A 24,164-nucleotide genomic window follows, 5' to 3' on the forward strand; every position below is an offset into this window, starting at 1 on the left:
GATTTACTATAACTCAAAATACTTTTATATCACTACATACTATAAATTTTAAAACTACGCAACGAATTTTGATGCGGACGATTTTTAATCGATAGAGTAATTTAAGAGGAAGGTTTATATGTACAATACATGTATTATATAGTAGAGAAACTCTAATAATTTTAGAAATATCTAATGTGGCATCTGGGGCATACCAGGTTTTATTGTCTAATGACAAAAAAGCTGTGAACGTTGTATATAAAGACAATCTGTAGTATATTAAGTAACAACATTGCACCCGTGGGAAGCCGGGCAGGTTGCTAGTACATAATATAATAGCTTTAACTATTATACCATAAACAGTGGAAGAGATTATAATCTGTGGTGACACTACAGGAACTGGCAACATTTCTAAATGTCATTTTCATACATATCTTTAATCTGTATCCGTAATCCATATTTCTGTAATCTGTAGTCTGTACATTTTATAAACAGTGATAATTTTAGTGTGTTTTTACAAATAAATCTTCTTGTACAAAATGGCTTTACAAAACACTATTTTCAAAATTGAAGAGTTATGCCGAACTTGCTTATCAAAAGAAATTGAAATGCTTTCTGTTTTTGAAATACGCTTGGGAACTATCTCATTGGACAATATAATCGCGTCAATTACAGGAATAAAGGTATTAAGTTTTTAAAATAAAAGTTTAATTATGCTGTGCTAATAAAAATAATATATTGTTAAAAAAGTATCGATGTGGAATGAATATACAAAAGCTGTTACGATTAATAGCGAATTAGTGCCACGAACGCTATGTGAATTACATTTACCTATGCCATGCGATTATTTTCATAAAATTAGGTGTAATAAATAATTGGTGTAAGTCGAAGTGTAACTATATATTTTTTAACGTAATGTGCAAATAAAATCTATTTTCGCTTGTTACTACAGTTGGTTAAAAATGACTTATTTAATTAGACTTATACACATTATGATATTTTTGATGTTATTGATTTTCTCACAAAAATCAGATAATATCGAGTATAAATAAAAAGTATAATGTAAAACCCATATTACCAGCATAAGTAGAACAGCTATCAAAGTTTAATATAAATATACATTATTGGTTGTTTATAAACAATCAGTAGGCAGTAAAATTCTGATGGCTTTTAGTGTATAGATAATTGTTATTTTGACGAGCATGTACTATAATATAAAAAAACAATATTTTTTTTTAATATATATAATTTAAACTGTATATAAAACATAATTTATCCATTTTAAAGTGTTGTGCTCATCTAATCATATTATAGATTGAACATGGCGATGGACTGCCATCAACAATATGCAACATCTGTAAGGAAAAGGCAACTAATGCATATGAATTCAAAGCCCGCACACAAGAAGCTGATATCCAATTGCGGGGACTTTTAAAAAGAGAAAATACCGAGCAAGTCAGTTGTGATAATAGTTTACCATTTGAGGTAATTTAACTTTAGAAATACACTTGCGGATTGATATTTTACAATATGATGTTGCTATGTGAAGTCAACTCCAATTGTAGATGAATTGTTTATATTTTGCATACAATTTCCTAATAACTCCTCTATATTATGTACAACAAAAAGAAGTTTCAATACGTTTATTTATAATATAACATAACTGCATATATCTAAATAGTTCCTATTAATATTTTTATTTCCAAAATTTTCTATAGATTATTTAGATTCTTGACTAATGATATCATATTGATTCAAGGTCAAACTTGTTGATTTGTCTTTATTCCATGATTGGAAGAGGCTAAAAAATTGTAACATTACATTGATTTTTCAGAGAATATTTTCTAACTAGTTTTATTTTTTGTAACCTAAAGTCAGATGCAGTTGAGGTGAAGACTGAACAATTTGCAAGAGACAATCACGATGATTATATGGACATTGATCTCTCTCTGGCACTTTCTAATGTTTCAGAGACTTATAATAATGTAGGTAAGGAACAAAATTGCAGAAAAATACCATGCAGTATACTTTAATCAAATGTTTTCAGGCATCTTGTTTGCAGATGTGAATGACAAAACTATAATGCAAATATGTATTATGTTGTAAAAAAATACTAATAAATATTTAAATGGTCTTGCACATTTTTACAGATACTGTCAAAAATGAAGAAGAAGATCATTGTAAAGATATATTTACAGCCCAACCAATAGAGAATGAAAATTTAAGTAGTGATATTAAGAAAAAGAATTTTATTGGTAAGTTTTATATTACACAAAATTATTTTTGTCCAATCATATTATTTTATAAACATAGAAAATGTTTTAATTTGTAAACAGCTTTCAATTTGTGGAATTAGCAGTAATATATTTTAATAATTATTAAGATACCATGAGGGACCATGTTTTAGTTTTCGTAAGAGTCATAAATAGTGCAATAATTTAAGAGTTTTTATCATTTACAATTTGAAAATTTTATTCAAATTTCTGGTATTTCTTCAAACATTGTTAGGAGTGATTTTTTTATTTTTTGATGCTTTTTGAAAATATGTATTTATGATGCACTATATTAGGGATTCTTGGATTGTCTAGGCTGTACAAAATGGCTTCATGCCTTACACTTTCAAAGTCTTTGGTGTAGTCGTTGAAGGAAATAATATGTACAAGCTTGTTGTAGTCATTTTATTTTTCCATAGTACATCTAATTATAGGGTAATTACTGTCGTCATTCCTTTAAGGGTGTGTGACATGGTAATTTTCCCAAATTGAGTTCTAATACAGATAAAAAATGATGAACTGGTTTTTTCCAGCAGATGGTAATGAGACAGACAGCACCTATTGCCCCGTTTGCGGTGCTAGTTTCCACGACGCTGAAGGCCTTACGAAGCATGCCTGGGAGCAACACGGTGACCTCATGGGACCAAAAAAACGAGGCCGCCCTAAGAAGCTACTCACCAGCGTATGTACGCATAATCATGTAATCATGTACACATTCTAAATTTGACGGATTTTTAGAAAACGTCTAAGTCAATGTTCTGTGCATTCCTAGCAGGAAAAATAAAGATAAATGAACATAACTTGTTAATTACATACATATTTTCTAATTTAGTACAATGTAATCGCCTGGAAACTTAATATTAATATGTTGTTTGAACATCACACCATCAAATAGTGTAGGCTTTTGCCTTTAATATAACAATGGCAGATTCATAGTCGTAATATAGCAGAGCTATTAGTAAACTGCAGGGAATATAAAAATTTAATTCCTACCAATTCTGCTATTGGAATAGGTTTTTAGAAAATATTTCATTTGAAACTGAAACTTTATTTTAACATTCTTAAAATTCTTTGTCTAATTTAACATACAAAACAATACAGTATGTGACTTTCAAAACTTTTATTTATCCATGCTGATAATAAGTATTGGAATTGGAATATTATATAAAGGAGTTTATTTAAACCCGAAACTGTGCTCGTCACAAGAAGCTCATCAGATGTCATCAATTTTGGAAACAGGTTTTACCCCCAGGCAACCCTTAAATAGATGTTGCACATCAATAAATGTTTTTAAGATGAGACAGCTACTATAGCTACAGCTACAATAAGCTTTAATAACAAACTAATGTTATGATTTAACAAATTTTTCAGACAATCCTCAATAAATTGTCTGAAAATGGATACAATTTGAAATACTTACCGGATCAAAAGCACAATTGTGTATTTTGTAAAGAGGATTTTAAAACAAAAGATGACTTATTGATACACCTTGTACAACATAAAGGTCAGTGTTCATATTGAGACGATGCTCTGAAATACTTAGCTTGTTACATAATAATTTGTATTAAGAATTATACACTATATTTCAGATGTAAAAGTTTTGAACTGTTTGCTGTGTAAGAAGATTTATCTCGAGATGAAAGATTTCGAGCGTCACAATTGCGTGCAAACTTCAGATGAATTAAATAATTTAAAACCAGTAAGTAATCTTCAAGTTCACTTCAAGTCATTATACAGTGCAAACTTAATATAACGTACCTCAATATAACGAATTCCTCGATTTAACAAATTCTTCGTAATCCCCTTGAATTGCCCATAAGAGTCAATGTAAAATATCCCTTTACATTAAGAACATTAACAACTATCAAGAAAAAGTAACCCAAAACCTTTATATAAAGTTTTTGTTATATATAAATTTTTTTGTTACCTACTTAATTATTTTTAAATAGAAAATACATACAGTAATTTTATGAAAGTGTGTTATCATTCATTAGTAGAAGTTGTTCACTATAGCAAGATAAGTACGTTATGTTGAGGTGAATAAAACTATTATACTATACAACCTAACCTCAACATAACAGACCTCACTGCCGGTGCCAGACGGCTCTATACTTGATGAACTTACGTTACTTATAATTTTTTTTTTTCTATAGGCTGAACCTCCAGATGTTCCAGAAGAAGAGCGGAAGCTCAATCTGTCGACTGAAGTGCTATTGCAAGATCTTCTAATGACTAATAGAGATGCGGTGAGCATTACCTACTATTAGTTAAAAAATCTTGATTACGTATTTGATAATATATTTTCACATATACATATATTATTGTCCCTACAAAAACAACACACACAATACACAAGATCTCAGATGATTGGATGTACTACATATTATAATGAATTGATACAATTTTGAAAGTCAACACGTTTATAGTCTATTATAATGCTCTTCCACTTAACTTCTTATCTTCGTTGACATTCAAAATGTTTTTTTTCTACGAATCCATAATGGACACCAGATATATACATATCTCTTCAATCAATTGATGTGTGTCAAAGTTGTTTATTTGTTTTTATTACTCCTGCCGTCGGAATAGACTTTATTTTGCTATACGAGTGGGTACCATAGGCAGGGTATCGAATTTGTAAATATACGAAAGTACAGTTTGTCATTAGTCATTCATCGATAAAACTCACGTTCCTAAATAATATATACAAACAAAAATAAAACAACTTAGGGTGCGTATTTATAAAAACGGTGAATTAATAAAAATCTAATATAAAATAAAATAAAAAATAACCTCTTGCAATTAAAAATGTATCCGCTTCATTAAAGTCTAAATTTATTTTCCATGTATTATATATATAACAGGATTCCGGAAGCATTGATTTATGCGAGGAGTGTGGAGCTGTATTTGTATCCAGCGTCGAACTCGGCAAGCATCGTGATCGAGAACATCCTGAACTCTCCTCGCGATGCCATCTCTGCGATAAGGTATGTCTTACGGACTTTGAGGCAGACTTGAAGTATTGGTCACTTGCAGATAAGTGACCACCATCATAGAGACATTGTCATTATTACAAAAATAAATCGTTACTATATTGTTAATGTTAGAAGTAGAAGTATATATTTTATAGCAATCAATGCGTTGAAAACTATGATATGATACTGAAATGATATCTCCCTTGTGTCTTAGATAATTAAAATGGTAGATATCCGACGAATGGATAATATCTACCCAGAAGGATACGCAAATACCTAAACTCAGTCTTATAAGCTTTTAGTACGAGATATAATGTATAAAGTGTTCAACTGAAATATCAATGTTTTTTTTTTACATTTTGTATTATTTAATTTAAATTGTTATTATTTTTGTTAGAAACACAAGTTTTACTATTTACTGACGTCATTAAATTAGATTATGTGATATGAAAATAAATGTGACCTTTGGACTTTGACTTTGAAGAATAAATGGAATAATTGTATAGACAGCAAATTATTATTATTAGATTTGAGAAACAAATAAAAATAATTAAGCATATAATTGTCTAAAAATTAAAGCACTAACTTCAGGATTGAATGAGTTTATTTAGATTAATTATTTACAATTAATGTTATCTATGTATTCTTTTAGGTATTTGCCACACTGAAGAGCGCAGCTCGTCATAGAGCGGTGTGCGCACGAGTTGAACGTTCATTCGCATGCGCATCGTGCGGGCTGCGTTTTGCGCACGAAGTGTCACTCAACAAGCACATACTGCGCGCACATACTGGACAGAGTGTGTCTGTTCGTTTCATGGACCGGGACAGAGCACCTCCGCAGCATAGATGTGATACTTGCAATAGACGCTTTTACAGGTAGGTTCAGCCATTGATGCTAGCAAATAATAATGCAAAAATATAATACTATTTCTGTTTGGAGTTATCACACTTAATTATAAATATTGCTTTATACCTAAATGTATGATAACGTATAGTCTATTCTAGTCGAAGAAGGAACAAAGATAAGCACACCTTTGAATTACATATTTTACATAATTTACTAATAGCTCATCTACATTGTGCCCAACTAAGAGTTCATAATATATTAATATATCTTTATTTATAATACAACACTCAGTCACTTAACTACTTATATCAATTTTAATTTTACTTTCATAGTTTCGATAACAGTTTCGGCGTCATTTAATACGCCATTGTTCGCAAATCCTTAATGTACCATAGATATCATAGAATATTTAAGCTCTCGACAAATGATCTCGCGTCAATTATGTATCAAATGTTGTTTATAAGGCTTTTGTCCTTTCGTGGTTAGTATAGATTATTGATAATTGAGTTGTTATTTACAGAAAAGATTTGCTAGCAAGACACGCGAAGATACACAAGTCGATAGACAAATGTTTCGAGTGTGACGTCTGCAATAAGAAGTTTCACAGACGAGACAACCTGAGGTGACTTGCCATATTTATATTAATACAAATGACTAAAAAAAACAAAGATTCTAATGACTATGTTTTGAACAAGGGTGTTTGATCTGATTTGTTCCAAGGTCTAGCTAACAAAGATCTTTAGTCTGAAATCTCAGATTTCATCACGAAATGAATTGTGTAGTCAATGTTGCTTATTTCGAGCGGTACATTAATCACACTCAGTACTAAGCTCTTTGGTCTTAGATTACACCTGAGAAAATGATTTCTCGAATCTTTAACATTCTTTTTTACATCTAGTTAATATTTTTTTAAGCTTAATTTAAACGGATGTAAACATCCTGGCGCCCGATTATGTTAGATTTAAATTTATAATATTATAAGAAAATTACTTTTTCATTTTTTTCTTAATGAAATATTTTTGAACATTACAATTGGGTTAGTTTTTAGTACGCTTAGGGGGAGATACTGAAGAAAAGTAATTAACATGATAAACAATCAACAATGGTAGGGACAATCAAGTATTGTTTGAGAGTTGATTACAATGCACATACTATGTACATGTCTGTCTGGGTAAGAATCACCAACTCATCAGATATTCTACCATCAAACTGTAATACATAGTATTATTGTGTTCCGGTTTGAAAGGTGAGTGAGCCAGTATAATTCCTGGCACAAGGGACATAACATCTTAGTTCCGAAGGTTGGTGGCGCGTTGGTGTTGTAAGGAGAGGTTAATATTTGTATTTGTATAATCAGCGCCTAACTCTATGGGCGGTGATGGCCACTTACCATCAGGTGGCCCATTTCTCCGTCCGCCTATTAGTATAATAAAAAAATGAATTGTATAAATATTACAGGGCACACATGCGCGTCCACGAGAGTACCGGTGCGGGTGTGGACGGCACGAGCAGCAGTGCCAGCCTATGCCTGTACTGCGGCCGAAGTTTCTCAAACTCCTCCAATCTCATTGTGCACATGCGCAGACATACCGGCGAGAAACCATATAAATGTGATTTTTGTGGGAAAGGTACTAACTTTTTTTTGTTTTAACTTATTTTTTGGGTGCGCCTGAATTTGGCTCTCTGAGTGTAATAAAGCTCAAAAACAATTAAACTGTAGTTTGTGTTTTGCTTTTGCATGTAGTGGAAATGGTTTTTTTCGAAATGTTTTAATTTTGTTTAATATTTGTTTTACAAAATGTTTTGATACTTTCATCTTACCAATTAAGACATTTAAATGGATTGTCAATTTTATTTTACATTATTATTATGTAACATAATGATTAATTTGTTAAATGTTTTCTTTTTCTTTATACAATTGTTATATTTGTATATATAATAATAAATATCTTGGTAAAGATAGAAAGTGACATTATACCAAACTACAACTGTTAGATTACAATAATATTATAATTTTTCATGAAACCATGTAAAAATAAACTTAACAATGTTCATACTAAAGTTTTAATTAACTTAACTAATATTTAATTAGTCTCTCAGCTTAAAATATTAAATTTTATTCGCAGGCTTCCCTCGCTCCTCTGACTTGCAATGCCATCGGCGCTCTCACACTGGAGAGAAACCTTGCATATGCGGCGTTTGTGGCAAAGGTTATAGATTATAGATGTTAAGTATGGAAGTTGGTAGTCTTTTCAACACTCCCGGACAGTATGTAAAGCCATTGGTCCTGTGCTTGAACTCGCTCTGGTTGTGTCTTCGCAGTTTGTTCACTATTATGTTTACTGCGCTGTGTCAGTCAGGAGAACATCATCATTTATAACACTGCTCTCGGTACTCTAGTAGATTACTTATAAGGCTGTACTGTGTACATCACGAAGTTGGATCCATCCAAATCCAGATTTGATTAAAGAATAATAAGTTTTTCTGTTAAAAAAATCCTTGCATGTGCTCTCAAATTGCTGTCATATCTGTTAATGAGAGTGTGTAATAGAGACCTATTATTTCCGCATACGTTTGTGTCTTATAATAGCAGCCTGGTCGATTTGGTAAAAGGTTATAAAATGTTTATAAAAAAATCCTTCATTAATATTAAAATATTTCGACTGTGAGAATATAGTTCAGACAGAAAAAAACGAGAGTCAACACAATCATAGTTTCATCTGAAATATAAATATAATTATGGTTTACAAATGGTTGTTACACTTAAGTGTAACCAAAATATTATTTTTGATTTTTACAACAGTGTAGGAAGAATATTGATATATATATATATTATTTTGGTATAATTTAATTTAAATTGTTTTTATGATTAAATGGATTAACAGACTATAATTACATTATTTTGCATTGACAGCGTTTGCGCGCAGTAATAAGCTGTCCCGACACATGCGCGTACACACCGGTATGAAGCCCTACAAATGCCCGTATTGCGAGAAGGCCTTCTCCCAAAGCAACGACCTCAAACTACACGTGCGGAGACACACGGGCGATAAGCCCTACGTCTGCGAACTATGCGGAGATCGTTTCATACAGGTATGTCGGTTATGAATAGAATAGAAAAGTTAGTTATTTAAATAAGAGGGAAAGAGTTGAGTATCGACAAAAACAAATGTTAGAATTATAAGTATTTATATAGAAAACTTGGAGAAACTTCGTTACTGCGTGTGATAGATCTGGTATCGAGAGAACTTATTGATTTTATGGGGACACCCTTCCACCCATAAACGCAGAACTATAAAATTAATCATACCTTTTGCCGTACGTTACGTTTCTTTTCCCATAGTTAGTGGCACATACTAGTGCCACTCACTATGGGAACTAAAATGTGGGACATACCTTTGTAGTATTGTTTTACTGGTTCACATTGTATAATTATACATTGCCGTTTGATGATAAAATACCTTAATCTGTGTCTACTCTTCCAGGCACAGGAATTATACAACATTATCAGCAAGATTTAATACATGTTTAAGAAATCACATATTTATATAACAGGGGACAGCTCTACACAACCACCGACGTGCGCACGGGCACTTCCCGACTGCGGCCGCGCCGCCACTGGCGCCTCTTGTCTACACCGTACAGAGCATCACACAGACGCATTAATCGGACAAAATTACATTTCGATTAGTGAATTTATCTCTATTAGCAACTATACGGGCGATAATCGATGAACGGTGAAAATATATTTTCGAAAATGGTACCTTTTTGTCTTTTTTAAATAAATAAAATGTAGTAAAACTTCACATAACTATCCATGAATGATTGTTCATGATGAATACGAGTTCAGTGTTTTCTCATATTTGGTATGACCGGTTTGTAGATTTACAGGAAGCGTATCATTAAAATATGCATTGTGTATACGCTACTTAATAATATTTTTTAAAACTATATTATTATTATTTTGATATGATGAGGACTAGTTATGTGCAATAATGAGTTATTTAAGTGAAAAATAGTATTCTAATTTAATTCCGCATTTCGTTGTAAAGTAAGGTCGTAAGAATAGTAAATTGCATTTTTACACATGTAAACCCTAAAAAAACTGCAGTACGAAATCTTACGGAACAGAATGAATACAGTTATCCTGCATACGACTGTATGTTAGAATAGACTTATTCCAATAAGAGGAGTAATGACAAATAAACTTTAATAATGAATTAAAGTGATATTATTGATATTGCGAGATATTGAGTAATTAGGATATTCATCATGGATTCGCGACAAAATGGCGTTTTGAATAACGAAGTTGGTATCGAAATTTTGGAAATAAAATTTAAGTTGACATAAATTGTTAATTGTTGTAGTGTTTGATTATGAATTAAGATACACAAATCATTTTTTTTTAAATCTTATATCCTATAGCATATAATATGTATATCTCTGGTTTGTTTATCATTATTCTTTATTCAATTGAAATAGGCTATATATAGTTAGGCTATATAAGTACATTTACAAATAAAACACAAAACTGCAATGTTTTGTACTATGTTTTAAAATACCTATCAGTACGAATGCGAACATGTCGTTGGACGTAGAGTATATATAATATTCTGGACATTTTTTATTTGTATATGTTTTCCTACACATAAATAAATATGATTTGTATATTTATACATTATGTATCATGTTCTATATTTTCTCGTGGATTAATGTTGTATTAAAGGCCTGGTAATGTTTTATTTAATTTAATAATTCTTGTATTAGAAGCTTAATAATCGTTCTTGATATCATTGACTTCGAAAATCTCCCAAACGACGTTTTTATTGAATAAACTAATAAATATATTTATATAATATGTCATAAGATTCTGATTCCTTGTTAAGTCTAGTCTAGATCTGATATATTTATTTATTAGGTCTAACATATTAGTTAAGATTGATATTTTATTGTATTACATAACATTTTCTTATGTAAATAAGTTATTTATAGTATACCATTTATATATTTAACTTGAATAAAATCAATGTTAATTGAGATATTGTTTAGAATGTAAATGTGTGGCTAGAATGAAGTATCTGTAAGTTGTAAATAATATGAATAAATTAAGATTTTCTTTTCAAAATACATATACAAATTTTGATGAATTATTTGGTTTTATTTAATATATGTTATGAGTTGTGAGTATGTACAAAAATCCGCGTAGCTTTTATAGTTTTGGCAGCGTTTGCTTGGAACTTTCCAACTTTCCTTGTTGTCTGAGAGAACTTTGTACTTCGTCGGTCCGGGTACTTATCCCGACAAAAAGTACAAAGAACTCTCTGACAACGTCGAATATGAGCTATGTACGTTACAACGATAAACAACTTATAAACATAGGTACTTTATTTTTTCTCATATTTATTCATGATTTATTTTTTATTTAATTTCTTCCATGAAAAAAATGATCTTCTCTATATATGTATTATTAGTTGACACTCATATGACATCTGTATCCAGTGCACTGAAATTAAATATATTTTTCACCATATTTTTTTTTTATAAACATTGTTAAAATCTTTTCTCCTCATTTTGCTTCGTAGTTACTGTCGTGTTTTAATGTTGTCTCGGCAAACGCTATTTGTAAATTAATATGAAAAGAAACCTCGTATTTGTTTGAGATAATAAAAATCATTGATTTAAAATATTGCACACAACAATTTAATTTACCGTTGCATTACACGACGCGCCAATGCACTGAAAAAGGGTACAAAAAATTGTAAGCATAAGCTCATTTAAAATTTATACGAGAAAATGCAGCGCGATTCGGAGAATCTTTTAGTAAAAGTATTGTTCTATAGGTAGCAGTAATATTTGAAACTATTTTGACATTTATATATTGACGAAAAAATCGTGTATTTTATGGTCTTAAATATTACATAGAAATATTTATTAATATTTAATAATATTACACTCATTACTTAAAATAAACTCACGTGTGCTTCACACTTCTTTGCATGACACTGAAATTATTTCAATAAAAATAAATGCTACTAATAAATAAAAAAATACATTAAAAATATTTTTGTTAATTATTCAAACAACGCAAAGAGAACTTAGAAATGTTGAAGTGTTAAAAAATGACATTGATTTTGACATTTTATTTAAATTACAAGCCTGCAGATGGCCTAACCACTCACACCCATGACCTTGACCCATATTTCAACACTGCGGAGGCTTGGACCTGTCCGAGTGGATCCATGCCGATTGAAAATTACATGAGACACGGCCAGGCAAGATTTATTAACAATATAAAAATATCTGTTATTAATCACGTGTTTTTTTCTATCTACTAATGTACTGGACACTAAAATCTATTAATAAATATATTTTGTATATGAAATTCATTTGTTTTTGAGCAAATATAGATAAAAATTATAATACCTCGGAGACGCAGCCCGTTCCATGGCACTACAAGATGAAAGTTACAATAAGTTAATGCTTTCAAAAGTCTGACAAGTACAAGATCACGATCAATTCGAAAAAAATGATGGTTCATTAATCTTCTTTTATAATTATGACAAAAAATAATAAATTATTTTAATAAGTGCTAATTAAATACCTACGACGGTTTCGGATTTATTTATTAAAAATAAATAGGCATCATCACCTCCGATAAGCAGTTGATTCCAGTACACTGGTAAAATAAAGGAATTAATGTCAACACAATATTCAATGTTACATTTACGCGTTACAAATATGTCCTTAGTAATTTAATTTTTTTTTAAATAATTAATTTACTATACTACAAGTAATGTATTGGTTTTAACTAAGTTGTAATAATGGGATTTATACTCGTACGCCTTCGTACGAGTTTAAAAATAATTGCTTTTTTTAACTTATGTTAGCCATCGAGGAACTAAAATATAAACATCGCTTCAGCCGTTTAAGAGCTCAGTGAATATATATAAAAATATAACTAAGCTAACTAAAATTTAGCTGTTACCCACCCGCTTTACTGGACAAATAAGGATTAAAGATTAACGGCACAAAAAAATAGCCTAACCATTTTCTGACGATTCCGCGTCGATTGCCCCTAGTCTTATACCATATGTTCAATATTTTTCACGTGATTTTCACAGGGAGAAATAAAGTTTCATTTATATCTACATATATAGAAGAATAAAAAAAATACGTAAGAACAGTGTCGCAATGTGTTTAAAATGAAAATGTAGCGACTTACATTAGATCTGCATTGGTGTCCTTCGCACTAATTAAATAAACTTTAGTAAATGGTTATCTTGTTGCGTATTTTTAAATACGATAAGTATTATCTTTTTTAAAAAACTTACGCTTGCTCTTGCTGAATGTCCATTACTCTATAAACAATATAAAAATAATAAGTTCATGCGTTTTAGCATCTATTTTTTTTTATGTTTATATCCATAATACATACCAAGGTCAAACAAGAACCTGCTTGGCACTGAAATTAAAATAATTTTGAGGAAGACGAATATAAGTTTTAAAACACCTTATTTAGATGTATATATATATTTATTCGTGGTAAATTTTAATATCGAGTTACTTTTACAGAAATACTATATGTAGATGTAGATGTAGATGCCAGTAGAATAACATCTTTCATCATCTAATGACGCAATGATTAGATTTTGTAAACCAATCAAATCTAATTCTGGAGAGAAGTTAATTTGAAACAATTATTGCATATAATTTAATTTTATATGATGACTACTGTATTCTTCTGGGCAATTGCGGGCACGAAAGTTATTCACAATGAATAGCCCATTGCGCAGGACATATTGTAAAAATAAAGAATTTACGCAAATACAAAAGCATTGTCTTAATCCGACACGATCGGAATTCAGAAGCAGGAACTGGTTCAAACACGGTTATTTTTCAAACTCTGAGCTGCGACTGACCCGGGAGTTAAATACAGGATCTTCCACATACTTGTCAATGCCAACTGCCAATACTACCACTGCCACTGCCAACGGTAGTTTTAATATATTTTAAATACTTAATAATATTTCAGCCTGCATTTTTTTTTGTAACAAGGCAGAGGAAGCGTACTAGGCGGCTTATCTACAATGAATTATTACTACTTTCGAAATTAAATGAACGTCTATGTTTTTATCCAAATTATCCATTACAAGTATGAACTGTAATGTTCACATTGTAGAAAAAAATTACCTTCGATTGACACACTCGTCCAAAGCACTGCAAATTAATAATTTAATTAGGAAAACATTTTATAGTTCACCTTTTATTATAAAGTTTTCGCATGATATTATTATAAGTTATATAAAATTATATTAATTAGGATCGAAAGTGTTTACATCGAGTTCGATGGTGTGCCACGGCCTATGATCAGTAGTGGACTGACACGGACGGATGATGATTATGATCGAGAATGTTCAATAAAAAAAAACAGTACTTCTTCTAATCTTTTTATTCACCCGATCTGAGACTTGAACCCTTGGGCTTTGCAGTTTATGGTAAATACTGTTATAAAGCTGTTTATAAATAACACATTTATAAGGGTGTGTCATTTATAAAAACTAATACGCCTAACGCGACACAAATCTGCAATTGAAAATACAGCCAAGTAGATATTTTAAAAAAGGAAATTAAATTATTAAATATGCTTATGCTATACTTCTCTTTTACCTTCGACGTGCAAATATTTAAAACTCCATTGCACTGTTTAAAAATAAATATATTTATTAATATTCTCGTATTTATTTTTCACAATTTATATTAATATGTAGTTTGAAATAATTACTTTTGCTTGGCAAAATGGACCGTAACACTGTAAATGTTCAAAAGTTTTTTTTTTTATATAATTTGAAATAAATATAATAATCAACTTTAAATTAATTTGTATTACAAAATTAATGTAATGAATACTTACTTCGACCGAAGAAAGATCACCAGTTGTCTTTTGTAAAAATAATTGATATTAGTTGAATCCGTCTTAAAGTTTACAAAATTAATTAAAAACTTAAAAATTATTGTACATAAAGCATACCATAGCCGTTGCGTTAAACCCTACAGCCTAAAGAACAGAAATAATACACATTGTATTGTGTTGTATTATGAAACAAGCGGTGTTCTGAGCCGGATTAAAAGGTCTAGAGGCCCTGAGGCCACAAAGGAGTATGCGCCCTGGAGGACCTCAGTTACTCGAGGGCCTGCACTCAGGGTGAATAAAAAATTAATTGTATTTTACTGACATACTCTGTAATTCAAATAGTGGAAAAGAGTAATTACTGAGTTTCTAGCCATTATTTCTAGGTAGAATCTACTTTCCGAACCGGTTCTTAGCTCTACATTAATTCAACACAGTAACACGACGATTCAAAAGTTGTGACAATTCAAATGTTTTTATGAGCCTACTTGCATAAATAATATTTTGATTTTAATAATTATTCATAATCTCGAAACTTTGAGGAAAACATATAATTTGGAATTTTTCGATTTTTTTTTACTTATGTTCCCAAAAATGTTTTCATAATGATACTAAGACTGTCAATGGCTACGAAGTAAAAAAGAAAATCGGTTGATAGACGAGAAAAAGTTACTAAATTGTTTTTACCTTTATATACATTAGGTACGTATTAAAATAGCGTCGGGCTACCAACACTTTTTTGTAAGAACAAAGTTGTTCACATAATATTTCAATAATAAAATATAATGTACAAAAGTTAACATTCTAATGAAACAGATATTAGTTAATTAAAAATATATCTGACGCTCTATCTAACATATTAGCCAATATTGTGGTCAGTTTAGTCAGTATTCAATTGTATAGAAGTTTCAATTTCTTTGTTTCACCAGACCAATAAAATCAGTAAGTCTCAATGCACTTAAGTTACATAACATTTATTATAAGAGATAATAGTGTATTATAAAATAATCTTAGAATAAATTTAAAATAATATTTTACCAACCATTGATGTGGACATGCTACCAAAGCACTGAAAGAAATGAAAAAATTAAACGATAACAAGTAGAATATTTCAATAATTAGTAGTATCATTTTCATAATAATAAATGTTTAAAAATACTTTAATCTAATATTATTAAATTAAAGTGAATTAAAAAAATATACCTAACTGTAATCGTGAGTCATATACCTATGCCTATGTAATATCAAAAACTCAACCAAAACCTTTTTACTAAAATTACCGAATTTTAGCCTCACCTTACCAATTTCATCGGTCGAAGTCTGATGATAGTAGTAGTTATAAAAACTTGAGTTTATACTTACTTTTGAGCGACAATCATTTCCCTTGCACTAGAATATTGATTATATATGTAGATTTCAGATTAACACAAAATTGATAAATTGAAATAAAATCTATTTAAATTTTACGAAACAATTGAATTTTGAACTCTATAATATTTTGAATAAGCTAAAGTACAAATAACTTTTAATTAACCCACGTACATTATGACTGAATAAATGAAAATATTGATAAACAAGTAACAAAAACGAGAAAATACATTATAATACATGATTGAAACCTTTGCAGTACATGTCTTGTCCATCTGAAATCAACAATTCGATTAAATGTTACTTAGATACTCTTATCTTCTTCTTTTTTTAATTATGTATTTGTCATTATATTTGTCTGTATATGTATATTTATATCTCAAGCTTATAATTAACTTCATCTATTGTCGTGGGTCGAATTTTGGAATTGTATTCAAAACAAGTAGAACCGAACAGCTTAGCTTAAATTTTGTTAACACATTTGCTGCTGGTAATAATTAAAAAGTATGAAAATCATGTTTTAAATCTACATTTGAATACAAGATGATAATAAATGAGATAAAGTACAATTACAGTTTGAAGGTATGATAGCTGTATTTCATTTTACATCTGTAGTAGGAACTGCGCATCAGTAGCAAAGTAATTGATTAATGCATGTTACGATATTATTTCACTTTTAATGTTTACTTATAGATATTTTCACTCAAGAAGCAATAATTACTATCGGCGTGCATTGCATATTAGTGTGCGTGAAATGACTAATTTAAGAATATAGAAAGCAAAAAATACAGATTAAATTATATTTGCTAATGTACGACGATAATTTACCTTGGGAGCGCCTTCGCGAGTGAACAGATGTAGATCTGTTTATGTATTTTTATGAGTAAGGAGTGTATCTCGTACTCGTAGTCGTAAGGTATTCGTAATCGTAGTATACCTACTCCTCACTCATAAAAATACGAGGGTATTTTATAAATATTTAGACGATGCAATGCAATGAGCTGATTAAAAAGTAAAGTTGTATAAAAAATTTAAGGAATTCCTGAATTTCTTTTTTTCCTATTGTATCTAAAAATTAACAAAACTTACTCTCTGTAATCCTCGTGTTATTATATTTTCAGTCGTCAAAATCTAAAATTTGAGTAAAATTACTGTCTGGTTATTTTCGAATAAAGTTATTTTCGTTCCTATCCCGCATCGGTGAGTTATTGCCAACCGTTATCGGTTGCTACGAGGCGACAGGCGCATGGCCGAAGTAACTTACGGCAAACTGGATTAAGTTAAATATAAAAAAATACCAACAGCATTTAACTAAGAATTGAATTAGTTCTAATAAAATGGTCCTCTTTCATTACTCATGTAAGACTATCAATATGCTAAGTTAGGTGTACGCAAACTTTTACGAAATGAAATTATACAATCATTAGTTTTGTAGAGGTTACAGTAGTTTTTATTTTTAATAATAAATAGGCGAGGTCAGCTCAGCTTGATCATCGAAGTTAACATAGTGAGTCACGTCGCGGCGCTAATTACCTTTCATTAAGTTATAAATTTTTTAAGAGCCCAATACGTTAGTATTTGAAATATATTTTATTTTATTTCATAAATACTCAAGTGAGAACATACCGTTATCATTAATGTGACTGTAACCGTATACGATGACATTGTAGAATAAGAAAAGCATCATATACTAATCTCACTAATTTCTTGATAAACTAACAATCAATTTATCAATTATCTAAACATAAAATCAATTATTTCTCGCTTTTCTCACAATAGGTTGATACTAAAATTGAATACTTTGTTCAGTGATACACGTAGTTTGGTAAAAAATTTAGCCGGCTCGAAAATGATTGGCATGTACTTATAGGTTTTTTGTATTTAGTAAGTTAGGTTTTCGGCTCAAGTAAAAACAAACGACAGTGAAAAATAATAATTAATAAACCCACTTACAAATATAAATACAATTTGAAGGATATAACAATACAGTAATATGCGTGATTTTAATAATTAAAACTCTTAAGTTTTTTTGTTGATAATTTAAAAATACTGATAAGTTTTGTTTTAGATAACGCAAGGTACATGTATATGATGAATAAGTATAGGTTTAATTTTCAATAATATAATTCATAGAGGTCGTATCGACTTTATTGATTGCCACAGATACTAATTGAAATACAATTCGACAGTCAGTAAATCTAATTATAGTGATATAAGTACATATATTTTTATGTTGATTAAATAATGAAGTTACAATCGATATATATCTATTAAATCTAAAATATATATTTTCTACAGCATTACTTAATAAATCCATTTAATAATATTAGGTACACATAATAAACATTTTGTAAATATATTAATATAGTGAAAGAGTTTTCTTGATAGTCACACTCTTATATACATACAATAGAATAAGACCAAAGAAAGCCCCGGTATGTACAGCCATAGGCCATATTCCCTTTACATATTAACTAGTTGATCCCGCTTACAATACACAGATTTCACTGCCGCGTATTGTCCCGATCCAGTCACTCACTTTGAAGTTTCTTTGGAAAATTTATAGTAGAAACACTACGTGCATAGTAGAGACGCTACGAGACGAAAATATGTTCCGTTGACATTTTTCTAGCCGGAGTCGTTTAGGCTTAGTTCCATTTGTTCCTCACCACGGAACTGAGTCGCCGTCCCCACATAAGATTGTATCATACGATCGTACCCTGAAGGTGTTGGGGGTCTGGGGTAGGTGGCAAGCCAGATCCCGCCGATGTAGAGGGAAGAGCCGCTGCCATATCTTGATATCCAAATCGATCCATGGGACCCTCATCTGGTGGTGTCACCTCCAGACCAATGCTTCCATTGAGAGCAATCTTAATAGCATTCGCATTCTGCTGTTGTTGCTGGTGTTGAAGAAGTGAATTAAAGTGTGAGATTCCGATTTCTTCCAGGCTGCTCTTCCGGCGACGAGAACTAGCAGGCGTACCCAGTCCCTGTCGCAGGGAGTTGGATCGACGCAGCAAGATGTCGTCTACTACTCGAAGGGAATTTGAACGCCCACGAAAGTCAGTAATGATAGTGGGGCTATCAGGAAGAGAGAGGGAGTTCGCCTTCGCATTTGTCAACGGCGGTGCTCGTGGCGAAAGGCTTGAAAGGCCTCCAAGTGCTGATCCACGACGACTGCCCGCTGCAGCAGCCTGAATAAGTGCACCAGAGCAGAAACTTATGTTGGACTTGCGTCGGCTGTTATGACGTTCAAACGTCTTTTGCGCTGAGAATGGTGAAGGGCGCACCAAATATCTGAAAGGAGAACATTTAATTAAAAACATCTTAATTTTGTGACTTCAATTATCCTTTCAGAAAAAACTCACATGATGTCGCCTTCTTGCAAGTTGAGGTCGCAGCTTGGATTTATGATAACGTATGAGAGACTGTTTCGTTTCTCGCTAACGTCGTCATAATCGACTCCAGTCAAGTTTAATGACTCAATTCTAGATCGTACAAGATTAGCAATTTCTGCTCTCTCAATTTGCTGTGCATGGTTATCTCGAGCTTCGTCAGCCAAACTTGTTGAATACTAAAACATAAATAATATTTTAAAACTATGCGTTGTAGATTCAAGAAGCATATAAACTAGTATATATTAATTTATGTGCGTTACCGTTTCTCTTACTAAGTTTTATTTGAGTATTGTACATGCATTTGACGAGTGACTTACATTTGATATAAGACGATTCAACAAAATGTATGTCTTGGAAAAATGAGTATTAAACTCCAAACAGTTGATACCCAAGACACACGTTTCATTTAAAATAATGTGTAATTTAATATATCGAACATATTATGCGTTGTGCACACTGGAACAGACTGTTCTACTTTAAGTCTAATGAACTAAGTGCAAATAACGCACAATTACGAAATGTCTACTGCTAGGATCTAGACTAATCTAAAGCTCGATAAATGGTTATAAGCAGTAGATTAATAGCAATTATAAAACTGCTATAAACATGATGAGATTGTTAAAGTTATAAAAATCTAAATGACAAAATACCTTTACACCTGCGTCTGTTACAGCAAAATTAAAAGTATTAAAACAAATATTAAGAGTTTTTATGTAACCTCGAGGCATGGGTCATTGGTGACTATCGGAAAATATTCTTCGAAATTGGTGTAAAACAAAACAATAGAAAACTTTTTGTTGTACGTTTTGTTAGTCACCAATGCGGGCGATAGTGTGGCGGGGTCTTACCGCTGGAGTGCGGTCTCCGTAGCAGCCGCTGAGACAACCCGTGGTTCCCCGGCGCGATCGGGCTCCCCTTCCTTCCGACCCACCGTCTCCTGCCGGCCCAGCATCCCCCGTCGCCTGCTGTAACTTGCCTATCACACGTCTGCTCCGCCTATAAGTCCCTAAGTGCGACGCTCGCTCGCATACTGATATTGTAAAATAAATCTTGACCTATTTTTACATTTCGAATAGTTTACGAAAAATCGTTGACAGGATAACAGCATGACAGGTGTTTTATTTAATTAATGCGAGAGAGCATCAAAATTGTGAAAAATGATATCTGCGGTCTACGTTCTTATGAGGTGCATGCTGAACGGTCTAGAGTATTAAGGTTACGCATTGTTTTGTAATGCAATACTAAAAATATACAAGTTTATACTACAAGCATCAAGTGAAGTTTAAAATCTAAGCTAAGGCAGGTAATCACTTTCACAATAGACGAATTAAATAGAAAACCTTACATGTTTTGGCAGAATTTATGATAAACCATGCAAAGATCATGTCTATTATCGGATTCTGATGAAAGGTGTTTACGCTCTCTGCGTATAGCAGCAAATTTTCTGGCAAATCAAATCGGCGGTGGTCCATCGCTAAGTTGATGTAATATGATGTCGTCGTCCAACTATTTCTTTATCTAACAGTCCATGCAGATACGTACTAATAGGACAACAATATGGCGGGATTGCGATCATCGAGCTCGATACCGATATGCGTGCAATTCAGTTTTAGTTGTTGTGTTTGATTTGACCCGCAGCGATAAAATGTCAATTGAAAACACTCTTTAGTCAGATCCGTATTCACGCAAAAGCACAAAGGGTCGATATTTTGGCTATAGCGATTTGCGATTGAATAGAAAATTAAGCTCGTGTATTTTAAAAGAAAATCGAGTATCGTATGAGAAATAGAAAGTTGTACAAATGCAAAAAAACTAATTTACAAAGACGCCACAAGTGTAGGCTTCATATGTTGATGTAAGACAGTTTGTAATGAGTAAGTGTAACGCTGACCCGTAGGAAAGATAAATTATATTTAAAAAGATACCCGAAATACAGTCCAAAGACTAGGACTACATGGATGCAACGTGATCTAGTTTCAATTTTAATGTACGTTTTAATTTGCGTGAAATACTTCAATATAGCGGTAGGTAGCGGCGAAGGACTGTATTTAAGGAGTACTATCTGAGAGGTACAGTAGGCCGACTCACCGATGCTCGCGATGGTCGCAATCCCGTGAGGCGTGACCAAAACCACCCAGTCGGGCTCCGTGGCGACATACTCACGTGGTGCGCTTGATCAGCTAAGCTCGTATCCTGAGTGCGATAAATCCCGATCGGGATTTCGCATGTGGTAGAACATAACTTTTGATATAGCCGACCATATGTACGTATCCACATATCCTCCTTTGTTATTTTCATCTGTCAGAAGTCCAAGGTAGCAAAATGTTACTTAATAATATTCGGTATGACAATTTTAAGAATGAAATCATCAATATATTGAAAATCACAATAAAAATTTTACACGCATAAATTCGCGCAGCATGAGTTGAAATGAGATTGCAATACGATCTTTTACAGCTTTCGCAAATAATATATTCGCAAACGTATTAAATGAAACTTACAGAAGTAAGAAATCCTGATCCTGGAGCCTGATCAACGCCCAACAAGAGTCTCACAAAAGTTATGACGTAATCTTTTACGAATGCCTGATATAGAAGCGTATCCAACATAGACGCGGAAAAAACAGAACCAGCAGCAAAGGGAAGTCGGAACATGTAGGAGATATGGGACCCTCTTTCTTTTTCGCGCTGCAATAAAAGATGCTGTGATAAATATAATTTTAGTGTTTTCCAATGACCTAAAAACATTATAGCAAACCTTTTCCATCTTCGAAAGATGCAACGCGTATTTATCGTGAGCTCTGAATTGCATAAATCGCATGTTTGATGATTGAGATAGTTCCGTTATAGATTTAATTGATGGAAAGAATCTGAAAAAGATTAATTATTTTGAGCCCATTGAAATAGCGTCAGACCGCAGTAGCGTACCTGTTATTCGCTGAGCATTATATATTTTCATAAATGTCGCTTGCAATTCGAAAAGAAATATTCGCAAAGCGCGCACCTTACCTAGTATCTTAACAACTAGACTAGATATAAAAAATGACTGTATTAAGGAAGATTTTTACTTGAACATTGTTTGAACTGCCACTATGGTGTTGCAGTCAGAGAGACTGTCCTCTTCGGCTGAATTAGATAATTCTTTGTTAACAACCACCACGTTCTCAGCTAAAGTTATACCTGCGCGCAGAAGATCATCTAGGCTGTAAAGTTAACTTTATGTTATTGTCCTTGGAATTGAATATCTTATAATACAAGGATATAATTAAATAAGTATCTTACCAATCAATAGTACCGAGCATCCAATAGACCAATGGAAAGTAAGAAATGGAATCAAGGAAAGCGACATCAGGTCGGCGTTCCAGCAGGAGGATTATAGGATTGAGTGAAGTTTTTGACCTGAAATGTGCGCGCAGTGGAATAATAAAGTTATAGATTCCATTGGAGGCGTAATCGGCAGCAAGAATTATTGTCTTATTTTGCCATTGGTATTCCTTTGCGTTACGGTAAGCGCAATGTTCGCACACTTGAGCCAGTTGAAGGCAACACAGAGGTTTCTTTTCCTTCAGCAAGTAGCACAACGTTGGGCTTACTCCTATGAACGGTGACACTGGAGGGAAGCCTTTCACGATCCTGTAAAGTAAGACATACGGCAGTTTTTATTGGTTGATAATTTATGTTATTATTCACTGTGTAACTTAAATAAGGCAAAGCAAAGCTTTTTATTTTAAAGATAATAATAATAAAGAAAATAAAAAAGAAAATAAATAAAAGAAATACTTACTGCTTGTGCTACATAATCATTATTATGCAGAATTTATAGCATTAAAAAATATATATTAAAAATCGAGAAAAATATGTAAATTCATATTCAAAAATGTGCTAATATAAACTAACATCCAATATCAAGCAGTTTTAAAATATGCTTTAAAATAATATCGTGTGCACGTCTAATTTTTACTCTATAAAGTTACCCTTAGTTGTAAGTACATTTGCTTTCTTTCAGAAAACATTAAAAAATACACATTTTATTAAATAAGTCGAGCAAATTAATATCTAATTTTCACTATAAATTTGTAAAAATAATTAACATTGAAAATTAGCTATTAATCGTTATTAATATTATGTGTTATAAATTCTTCATGGAATTTAACAAACATTTATAATTTTATGAGACACCAAAAACTCTCTAAGACAAAAAAATATTTTATACGACATTAAAGTGCATCGATGTCTTAGATCGTGAATAAGTCATTTCTAACAGTCATTGTTAGGACACTCAAGCTAGGGGTTGCTTCATGCTTACCTGGTGAAATCGTTGCGCCAAGCAGTGCGTGTTTCACTCCCCCCCAGCGAGGACATGGAGCTCGTAGTTGCGTCGTCACTGCACACGCCGCGGCAGTGGGGACATACTCAG

At 31.9% G+C, this 24,164-nt stretch overlaps 2 protein-coding genes across 3 annotated transcripts in view; one reads left to right on the top strand and one right to left on the bottom strand.

Moving 5' to 3' along the window:
• Positions 1 to 448: 448 nt before the first annotated feature.
• LOC113402177 (zinc finger protein 436-like) lies at positions 449 to 10,423 on the top strand. Of its 2 annotated transcripts, none has more exons than XM_026642378.2 (15): positions 449 to 662; positions 1,294 to 1,464; positions 1,854 to 1,968; positions 2,130 to 2,234; positions 2,789 to 2,934; positions 3,624 to 3,756; positions 3,842 to 3,951; positions 4,406 to 4,498; positions 5,117 to 5,239; positions 5,880 to 6,103; positions 6,595 to 6,696; positions 7,533 to 7,702; positions 8,201 to 8,284; positions 8,989 to 9,167; positions 9,630 to 10,423. In XM_026642378.2, exons 1-15 carry the CDS (start codon positions 519 to 521, stop codon positions 9,738 to 9,740), a joined length of 2,010 nt encoding a protein of 669 aa, XP_026498163.2. In that variant the 5' UTR covers positions 449 to 518; the 3' UTR covers positions 9,741 to 10,423. The 2 variants fall into 2 exon arrangements, with proteins under 2 accessions (XP_026498163.2, XP_026498148.2); XM_026642363.2 differs by having other exon boundaries at positions 2,786 to 2,934; positions 9,630 to 10,422.
• An 8,033-nt stretch (positions 10,424 to 18,456) lies between these two features.
• Positions 18,457 to 24,164, bottom strand: part of Slo2 (slowpoke 2) — an 89,172-nt gene continuing 83,464 nt past the window's right edge. Inside the window, exons 16-24 of the mRNA XM_064220355.1 lie at positions 24,054 to 24,131; positions 23,030 to 23,380; positions 22,816 to 22,950; positions 22,506 to 22,617; positions 22,250 to 22,450; positions 21,837 to 22,046; positions 20,597 to 20,713; positions 19,719 to 19,924; positions 18,457 to 19,647 (exon numbers count right to left, since the gene is read on the bottom strand). Coding sequence (XP_064076425.1) covers positions 19,056 to 19,647; positions 19,719 to 19,924; positions 20,597 to 20,713; positions 21,837 to 22,046; positions 22,250 to 22,450; positions 22,506 to 22,617; positions 22,816 to 22,950; positions 23,030 to 23,380; positions 24,054 to 24,131 — 2,002 coding nt within the window. The 3' untranslated portion in view covers positions 18,457 to 19,055. The remainder of the gene's footprint in view (positions 19,648 to 19,718; positions 19,925 to 20,596; positions 20,714 to 21,836; positions 22,047 to 22,249; positions 22,451 to 22,505; positions 22,618 to 22,815; positions 22,951 to 23,029; positions 23,381 to 24,053; positions 24,132 to 24,164) is intronic.

The sequence above is a fragment of the Vanessa tameamea genome, chromosome Z (assembly GCF_037043105.1).
Source record: "Vanessa tameamea isolate UH-Manoa-2023 chromosome Z, ilVanTame1 primary haplotype, whole genome shotgun sequence".
Taxonomy (NCBI): Eukaryota; Metazoa; Arthropoda; class Insecta; order Lepidoptera; family Nymphalidae; genus Vanessa; species Vanessa tameamea.

What these genes read in the sequence shown, in the direction of transcription:
- LOC113402177 (XM_026642363.2), top strand. Translation starts at nt 519, where the DNA reads ATGGCTTTACAAAACACTATTTTCAAAATTGAAGAGTTATGCCGAACT. An exon ending in GATGCCATCTCTGCGATAAG is followed by an intron (nt 5,240 to 5,879) that starts GTATGTCTTACG and finishes GTATTCTTTTAG; the next exon opens with GTATTTGCCACACTGAAGAG. An exon ending in ATGTGATTTTTGTGGGAAAG is followed by an intron (nt 7,703 to 8,200) that starts GTACTAACTTTT and finishes TTTTATTCGCAG; the next exon opens with GCTTCCCTCGCTCCTCTGAC.